At 34.8% G+C, this 9,279-nt stretch overlaps 1 protein-coding gene across 1 annotated transcript in view; it reads left to right on the top strand.

The window, feature by feature from the left end:
• LOC123302195 (DE-cadherin) overlaps positions 1-9,279 on the top strand; it is a 45,544-nt gene extending 36,265 nt beyond the window's left edge. Inside the window, exons 4-9 of the mRNA XM_044885031.1 lie at positions 1,920-3,536; positions 3,776-4,117; positions 4,495-5,859; positions 7,061-7,196; positions 7,265-7,459; positions 8,315-9,279. Coding sequence (XP_044740966.1) covers positions 1,920-3,536; positions 3,776-4,117; positions 4,495-5,859; positions 7,061-7,196; positions 7,265-7,459; positions 8,315-8,607 — 3,948 coding nt within the window. The 3' untranslated portion in view covers positions 8,608-9,279. The remainder of the gene's footprint in view (positions 1-1,919; positions 3,537-3,775; positions 4,118-4,494; positions 5,860-7,060; positions 7,197-7,264; positions 7,460-8,314) is intronic.

Consider the following 9,279-nt stretch of genomic DNA (forward strand, 5'->3'; position numbering starts at 1 on the left):
ATCTAATGATCCCACTTGTAGAGTTTGCGTGGAGGATGACGAAACATCCATCCATGTTATTTTGCACCTGCAGAAATCTGTAAGCCGTTAGGTTCAGAATGTTCGGGTCCGAAACATTGGACCAATCTATCCTCGATCCCGACAGAGAAGCTGTGGGCTTTCTGCGTGGCGTCTCTCCTCGTTTAGCTTCATCCGATTTTAATAGCGCCTTTTACTCGAAGATGTCTCGTCTTCGGTTGATATGTCGTTCTCAAGGAGGGCACATAGAACTCTTGGTCTAGGTGCTCGAGACCCATTTGCGGTACCCCTCTTTTGTTTTATTATTATAATTACACTGGGCATATAACAGCATTTTCTCTGTAAGACGCTTTCTTTTAGATAGTGTTACGACCACAATAGTGTTGCGATTTTTCGTCTATATTCATAAATTTTTTAGTAATTATATTAATAATATTAGTAAGCGTGTTAAAATGTCTAAAAATTATACAACAAAATTTTCACCACAAATTCATATGTCTCAATAGCTTGCTTTAATTCTGGAAGGAGCACCTGCAAGGTTTGTGTTCTCATCAGCAAAATAATTCACATCACCAAACATTCATTATTTGTTTATTTAAAATTTTTTTCCAAATAATTCAATCAAATTAAACATTGGACCTTGCATCAAATCAAGCATTTTTATTTTTTTGATATATTGTCTGTAATGTAAAGGCAATGTTAAATCCAAGTTTTTGACCTCTGGAAACGACCAGATCATGCCGAAAAATAAGAAAAACCTCGAGAGTTTTGACCTTAGTTCAGTTTTTCCCGATTTTAATCTGGAAGGAATGGTTTTTCATTACAATCTGTACTATTTATTTTTAAAGAAGATTAAATTTGCAATAATTTGAATTCAAGCTGCCGGTTTTTGTAGCCCTTTCGGGTCAAAATCGGCAAAAACTGAAATTAGGTGAAAATTTTCGAGGTTTTTCTTATTTTTCGACATGATCCGGTCGTTTCCTGAGGTCGCATATTTGGATGTAGCATTGCCTTTTCATTACAAATAACATCAAAAAAATAAAAATACCTGATTTGATGCAAGGTTCACCCCCTTTTCTTGTATAATTTGACTGAATTAAAACACTTTTTACAGACACTAAAATTTGAAATTTTGAACATATTTTAAAATTTTTCGTTTGTTTTAATTTACACTGGTCAACATGATTTTAGTTACTTAAAAAATTTAAATCCTGTCAGCTTTATTTCGTTATTTACTGAGCGTTTCGAGATATTCTAGAAGCTGGAAGTCCAGGGAAATGATTTTGGGAAAACGAAGATCGAATTAAGGCATTAGTTTTCTCTTTTTTTCTATTTTAATATTACCTGAGAGATCTCGATTTAGAAGTGAACTTTTCGAGTAGATTATATGATATTGAAATCTCGAATATCGAATTCTTTAAAACGATGTACGGCATAGAATTATTTTACCATTTAGAAAAAACCTTTTGAGAATTCTCATTTAGAGGCGTAATCTGTTTAAGTTGAAGCTGCAATTCGAAGAATATTTCTTTTGGAAAGGTATCAGAATGTCCATCGCTTTTTAATTCTCTTTCCATCGTTGAAAACCTGAATATGCGAGAGAATAGTCGGGGAATTTTCAGGGAATATGAAATAAAAATCGACAACTATGTCGAATTGGCTGGAGTTATAGTTAAACTTTCCTTAGATTTTATTTGAGGCTTAAAAAAAATGGTTGATCAGTGGTACCACAGCAAATTTTGTACCAAAATCGTTACTTTTTACACGTTTGTTGCATTTTTTTTTTCAAAGCACTTTCACTCATTTCATTGAGTAATTGCTAAGCTTGTTTCTTTAATTTCTGATTTTTCTCGAGAAAATTAACATATTAATGTATTTTCATATTTTTGTTTCTCTTTCAGTCCTATAAAGAATTAATGCCACAAGATTTAGCAATCGGTAACGAAGTAATGCGAATGTCAGCCACCGATTTCGATAATGGTAACAATTCACTATTATCGTTCAAAATAACCGCTCAAAATCCTGAAGAAGAGCACACTTTTCGCATGGATGAGTACACTGGGGTTATCTATTTAAATACCCCCGTCGAAAAACAACCTGGTTACACTTATCTACTAAAAGCCATCGTAACGGATCACGGTCAAGTGCCATTGTGGGCTGAAATGGATGTCAGTATCACGGTTGTTGGCTCAAATAAAAAATCACCAAGCTTCATAGAAAAACCAAGCGGTCCAATTCAAATTGCTGAGAATTATCGCGACTTCAAAGAACCAATCGCAGTGTTACGGGCTCAATCGAATATGCAAAATCAAAGTGATTTAATTTTCCACATCGTTGCTGGACGTATCGAGCAATCGAATCGGCAAAATACATTTATCCTTGAATCAATTGGGGATACAGCTTATGTGAAATTGGGTAAATCGTTGGATTATGAAACAGTCACAGATTATACGTTAACGATTCGTGTTCAAAACAAAAATAATTTGGCAATTGAAACAAAAATCTTGATTGATGTTTTGGATGTAAACGATAATACACCAGCGTTTCCAGAACTTATTTCAGGAAGCGTTCCAGAAAATGAGCCAATTGGAACGGCTGTGATGCAAGTACGAGCTATCGATTTGGATGGAACTTCAGCAAATAATCAAGTAACGTATCGATTAGATGACCATAAAGATCTCTTTACGATCGATCCACAAAATGGTAATATTACGACCTTGGTAAAGTTTGATCGTGAGGAACAATCAGTTTACAGTGTTAAAGTAATCGCCACGGATAATTCGCCAAGTATTTTCTTTGACACGGGCGAACATAACGAAGGACAACAGGTCTTCAGAATCGAAATCTCTGATAAGAACGATAATAAACCTAGTTTTACAAAGAATGTCTACGTATCGAATCCAATACCAGAAAATGCAAACATCCATACCGTAGTAATCGAAGTTTTAGCTTTAGATAACGACACAGCTTCACCTGTAGTATACAGTATTATCAATGGCAACGAAGGAGATGCATTTAAAATCGAAAACAATACCGGAAAAATCCGAACAGATAAAGAACTCGATTACGAACAAATCACAAATTACACGTTAACGGTTCGAGCATTTGATGGTGCTTGGGCTGATGAATGTCGAGTCGAAATTCAAATCGCTAATGTTAACGATAATCCACCGGAGCTATTAAACTTCAAAAATTATACTAGGATCCAGGAAGAAATGGTTGTTCAAGATTGTATTGCCCAGTTTAATGCATTCGATCCGGATATTAAGGACATAAATGCTCCACAGCATATTTTATTTATTATTTGGGATCAAAAACAGAGTGAATATTTTACAATTGATAAATCTGGATGTTTACGGGTGATTCGACCATTGGATCGTGATCCTCCAAATTCGCCAGAACGTCAACTGATTATTGTTTTGGCTGATGATGATGGAGGTCCAACTGCGCTAAAAACTAGTGTCGTTTTTAATGTTTATTTGGATGATATCAACGACAACGCACCTTATTTGGATATTGTAAGTATTATTATTATCAAATTAGAGTCCGTTAATAGAGTATTGGATAAGGGATTGTCTTTTCATAAATTTTTGGGCAACACGGCTCTTTACCAAAATCGATTAGATTTTTGCAAACACAAAATAACCGAACTAATACTCTATTTACGAACCTGAAGTCAAACCTGGTTAAATCGAATTGAAAGGCTTGAATAAATGAAATTTTCTTTAACTAGACTAATTCGATCTTTCAATTTTAGTATTCGGTGGTTTGGTACGAAAATGAACCTTCCGATAAAGTAATCACTGTTTTAACGGCCAAAGATATTGATAGTGATAAAAATGGTGCTCCGTTCACGTACGCCTTAGATGAAAATGCTGATCCTGAAATCAAACAGAAATTTTACATTATTGATGACAAATTATTTGCAAATGTTGTATTCGACCGTGAAGAAAAGAAATTTTACTTAATTCCGATTAAAGTGAGCGATAGTGGTACTCCTATGATGACTGGCGTTAGCATACTCAAAGTGATTATTGGAGATCGAAACGATAATGCTATGAAGAATGGATCGAGTAACATTTTTGTCTACAATTATAAGGTAAATTTATCCCTTTTTGAAAACGGTTAACAAATGGGCGGTGGGTACAAAAATATTGTTAACATTCGACAAAGTATCCGTAATTCACCGAATCAAGGAATTGCTTCGAGAAGCCCATCTTGATTACGGAAACTTTGCGCAGGGCATGAGGCAGGCCAAACTGTGCATAGCCACATCTGGGCCATTCGACTGAGATTGAGTGAAACTCAACTCACTAGAGCACAGTTGAGAAGGGTGGTGGGACTTTTGAGCGGATACTGTCGATTGAACTTCCACCGTCATGACATGAGGATCTCACCAAGACAAAATTCAGAACGAATATTATTTTTCCTAAATTGTATCTTAAATTTTAATTAACCAATTTTATTCTTTTTTAGGGTGAAACTGGTAACGTAGAAATAGGTCGAGTTTATGTTGACGACCCAGATGATTGGGATCTACCAGACAAGAGATTCTCATGGGGATCAAAAGGTGCTCATCCTTTATTCGAATTAAATCCAACAAATGGAATGATTACAATGTTACACGGTGCAAATAATAATGACTACATTCTCGAATTCGAAGTAGTAGAAGAATCTGTAAATATACCACGACATAAAGTTTACGCTCTCGTTAATGTAACAGTTCGAGAAATCCCACAGGAAGCTGTCGATAAATCGGGATCAATACGATTTATTGACATGTCAGCTGAACAATTCGTTGAAATAATGAAAGAAGAAGATGATCCAAGTGCAATTGGAAAGAGTAAGAAAGATATTCTTCTTGAAGAATTATCTGATATATTAAACGCAAAATCGCAGAACATTGATATCTTCACAGTTCTACATTCTTCAATCCATAGCAATGACACACTTTTGGATGTAAGGTTTTCCGCACATGGTTCACCCTACTACCCACCAGAAAAATTAAACGCGTTAATCATCGACAATTTTGAACGCTTAGAAATGAAATTAAATGCAAAAATCATGATGGTCCCAATTGATGAATGTGTAATGGAAAGACAATACTGTGAAGATTCTTGCATCAATTTCTTAAATATAGATACCCGTCCATATGCGGTGTTTACGAATTTAACATCATTTGTGGGTGTCCGCGCCGAAGTCGTTCCTAAATGTCAATGTTTCATTGAAGATCTTCCAATTGTATGTTTAAATAATGGTACACTATTGCCTAATCGTACATGTAAATGTAGACGAGGCTATGAAGGTCCTTTCTGTGAGTCTTTAAGTGTGTCTTTCAATGGAGATGGGTGGGCTATGTATCCAACACTTCCACTATGTACGGATCTTAAACTATCCTTCGAAATCTTACCATTAAGATCCTACGGTTTGGTTTTATATATGGGTCCTCTTGCATTTAATCCACTTTTACCAATCTCCGATTTCTTGGCCCTTGAACTTCAAGATGGTTATCCCGTGTTAATGGTCGATTATGGATCTGGGACCAGCGAAGTTCGACACAAACAGATTCAATTAAATGATGGAAAAATGCATAAAATTGAAATCAATTTTGCTATCAATAATGTCGATATGATTGTGGATTCGTGTCGAACAAGTGAATGTTTTACGGCTGGCTCACCTGTCGGTAATCATTTAAATGTGAATGGACCTTTACAATTAGGTGGTTCGATTACATCATTTGCTGAAATTGGTAAATCATTAAATTGGACAAAAACACCAACGAATATTAATTTTGCTGGATGTTTACGAAATTTGACGATTAGTATGAATAATAATATCAAGGTGAGTTTGTTTAATTTATTTCATATACAGTGTGAATCACTGTACGAATTTCATATACGAATTATACTATTCAGGTCGGCAAAATAATATTCTTTATTAAACGTCGGAATCTCTGGGACGAATCCCAATAAACCAAGCCACGAATATCGAAGAAAACAATGATCATCATCATGAGTTTGGGTGACGCTATTTCAACCCTCATTGAACGCCTTATACATCTCATAAGCTCATTTTTCGTTTTTTTCAAAACATAAAATTTAAGCTATAATTTCGTCCCCAAAAAGATTTTAAAGTTGCAAGACAGATTTCTAGGACGAAACTCTTGATTTTGCTTGCCTTCATGACCCTTTTCTGATAGAGGTGATATCCACTCAACGGAAATTAAATTCCAAGTTTGCATATACCTTTATCAACCTGTATTTTGTCCGCTTTTATGTGTCTACTTTAAACTGTAATATCTCAGTGAATACTTCAATTTAATCGAAATAAGCAATTATTTTTGCTTATTTCGATCAAATTATCATTTTTTGTCTAATCTTGATTGGCGAAGATTCTACCGATGAGAAAGTTATCGAAATGCTTGAAAAGATGTTAGTCGGTTAGGGAGAGGTCTGAGGATTATGGTGAGCGAGGCAGAATGCTCAATTTGTTTAATTTTCGGACGGTGATTTTTGAAACGTGCGCACAGGCGTTGTCGTGGGACAGTATCGTCTTCTGTGATGTGAAAAGGACTCTGCTGTGATGATTTGGCCCGGTTACAGAAAGTTATATTGTACAAATTTTTAACAACTTTCGAATACATTTTAAACCATCCAAGAGACAAAAAATTAAAATTTGGGAAAAAAATGAACAGGATCAATGTATAAAGTACAAAATTTTATATCAATCAGTATGTACCACGACACATTACATTACCTTCATTTGAATTGATCAAGATATTTATTATGATAAAACATAAAATTTCCTTGTTCTTTAAATTATCTCTGTTATGTTTAACTTCTTCTGGTAACGCATCTTCGAATTCTGGGGTCGTTTTAAACTGTTGTACATTTATTGAATTTTCCTCCCAACGAGGAAACAATTATACGTGCTATAAGGAACATAGTCCCAAAAACACATGGCATTAAAACGGACAAAAGTTTTGAAATAACCGATGTTAATTTTAGTAATTCCTTAATCAATTATATTTTTCAATTTACAGACATACGATTTAGAACCAAGATATGCATTAAATGCAAATTCCTTCTGTAAAACAATTGTTGGAACCGCTGGTGTACATTTTGGAATCAATTCAAACTTTTTAGTGGCACTGTTAGTTTGTATCGCCTTATTATTGAGTAAGTTTTCTAATTAATTAATACTAAGTGTTATTTTATTTATTAATTTCGTTTTTATTTTCTTATAGTTTTATTATTGACTGTGGTTGTACATCGACGTCGACAAGATCCATATCACGATAAAGATTTGGATGATATTCGTGAAAATATTATTAAATACGAAGATGAAGGAGGCGGTGAAGTTGATACCAGCTATGACCTAAACGTTTTCCCAAAACCAGATCGATTACCCACTACAAATAAACAACAGCTATTAGATAAAGGTATTTTTCTTTTTTCATTCATTTTAACTCTGTCCTATGCTCATAGCGTCATTAAGTAAAGCTTGAAATGGTCATAGAATAAGTAATTAAGAAAATTTAGGACTCGCGGAAAAATTCATGTATTTATTTACTTGGCATCAAAAAAAAATCAACTCTTTTAAGGTAGTACGAGCGCCAAGGCAAGTTTAGACTTGTCTTGTCCAAAGAAATTCATAAGGGGATCTGTCCCGGTATTTGTCCCAGAATTGACAGATCCAAAGTTTCGGACTCAAGCATTTTAAACCTGACGCCCTGTAGGCTTCTGCCTACTAGTGGGATCATCAAAGATTCCCATATTATGAAGGTGTTTCAATCGACAGGGTCATGTCAAGAGTCCCACCACCCTTCTCAACTGTGCTCTAGTGAGTTTTAAGCCAGCACGATCGAATGGCCAAGCTGTGTTTGTACACAGTTTGACCTGTCGCATGCCCTGGGAAGTTCCATTAATTAAGATGGGCTTATCGTAGCCATTCTTTGATTTGGTAAATTAAGCGATCCTTCTCGTGTCAAAAAGGCCGCTGCTTCTTTCCCTTTAACGACAGAGTGGTCCGACAAACAGATCAGTCTGATTGTGTTAGTGCTAGGCGGTTCAGTTTCTCAAAGCATTCATAGACTATTCTCGATTGAAATCTTGACGCATCAAGGACCCGAAGTTTGGCTTGACTATCTGAGAAGATGTTGATATGTGCCCCGCTGTAATCTTTCGTGTTGCAGTTCTGGATATATCTTAAGATTTCTGATAAAAATTCGAATTCCTTTATTTTACTAGTATTTATTAAAGATGCTGTATTAATAATATTTGAAATGAATTTACAGCCCCACCAATAGATGAAGAACCCGACATACCTGGTTTCCTAGCCATCAAAAAGAACAATTGTGATAAAGATCCAGAAACAAGTCCATTCGACGATGTTCGCCATTACGCATACGAAGGTGATGGAAGTACAAGTGGGTCGCTGTCATCGCTGGCCTCCTGTACAGACGACGGTGATCTCAAATTTAACTATTTATCAAATTTCGGACCAAGATTTCGTAAATTGGCTGATATGTACGGCGAAGATTCAAGTGAAATTGATAGTCAAGAGGGTGGGGAAGAATCTTGGTGTTAACAAATTTAACTTTTCTTTTTACGTAACAAAAACTTATGTATTTTTTTTTTTTAATGAACTATTTTCAAAGTGCAAGTGAATGTGAGGACAGTGCGACAAGAGTGTTTTAAAGAAGTGAGTGAAGCTATGACATTCATCAACGCCTCCCCACCCCTCTTTAACTTAATAAACAAACTGATATCCATTTTATAATCAAGTGTTTTTATTGGCTTCAATCAATTAAAATCACTCGGTATTAATTTTTTGTATTGCAAATAATATGCCATAAAAATTTCATTTGGATACGTAAACAATACATTTTGGATCTTTGGGTCTTAGAGATCTTATTACTCCTAGATCGAAAATTTGATTGAATTGAAATTGTGATATAGCAATGTAAACAGTGTTCGGGGAAATTGGTGCAAAATATATTAACCAGTGATAATAAAGGTCATTAAATGATGTATTTTCATAAAAATTTACAGGTAATAATCCTAATACGATAAGTTTGTAATGGTATTTTATTCGTAAATATTTTCCAGAATTCGGTTTTTTTTGGATGTAAGTTCTCAATTTTGTTTGGTATTTTGATCAGGCCTAAGATGCGATAAAAATTGTTCACGTTTTTTTCACAAAATTTGAGACCATAAATCAAGGCAGCTATTTGTTTTTTTTTTGTTAGTGATAATTTAA

Source organism: Chrysoperla carnea, chromosome X, assembly GCF_905475395.1.
Source record: "Chrysoperla carnea chromosome X, inChrCarn1.1, whole genome shotgun sequence".
Lineage (NCBI taxonomy): Eukaryota > Metazoa > Arthropoda > Insecta > Neuroptera > Chrysopidae > Chrysoperla > Chrysoperla carnea.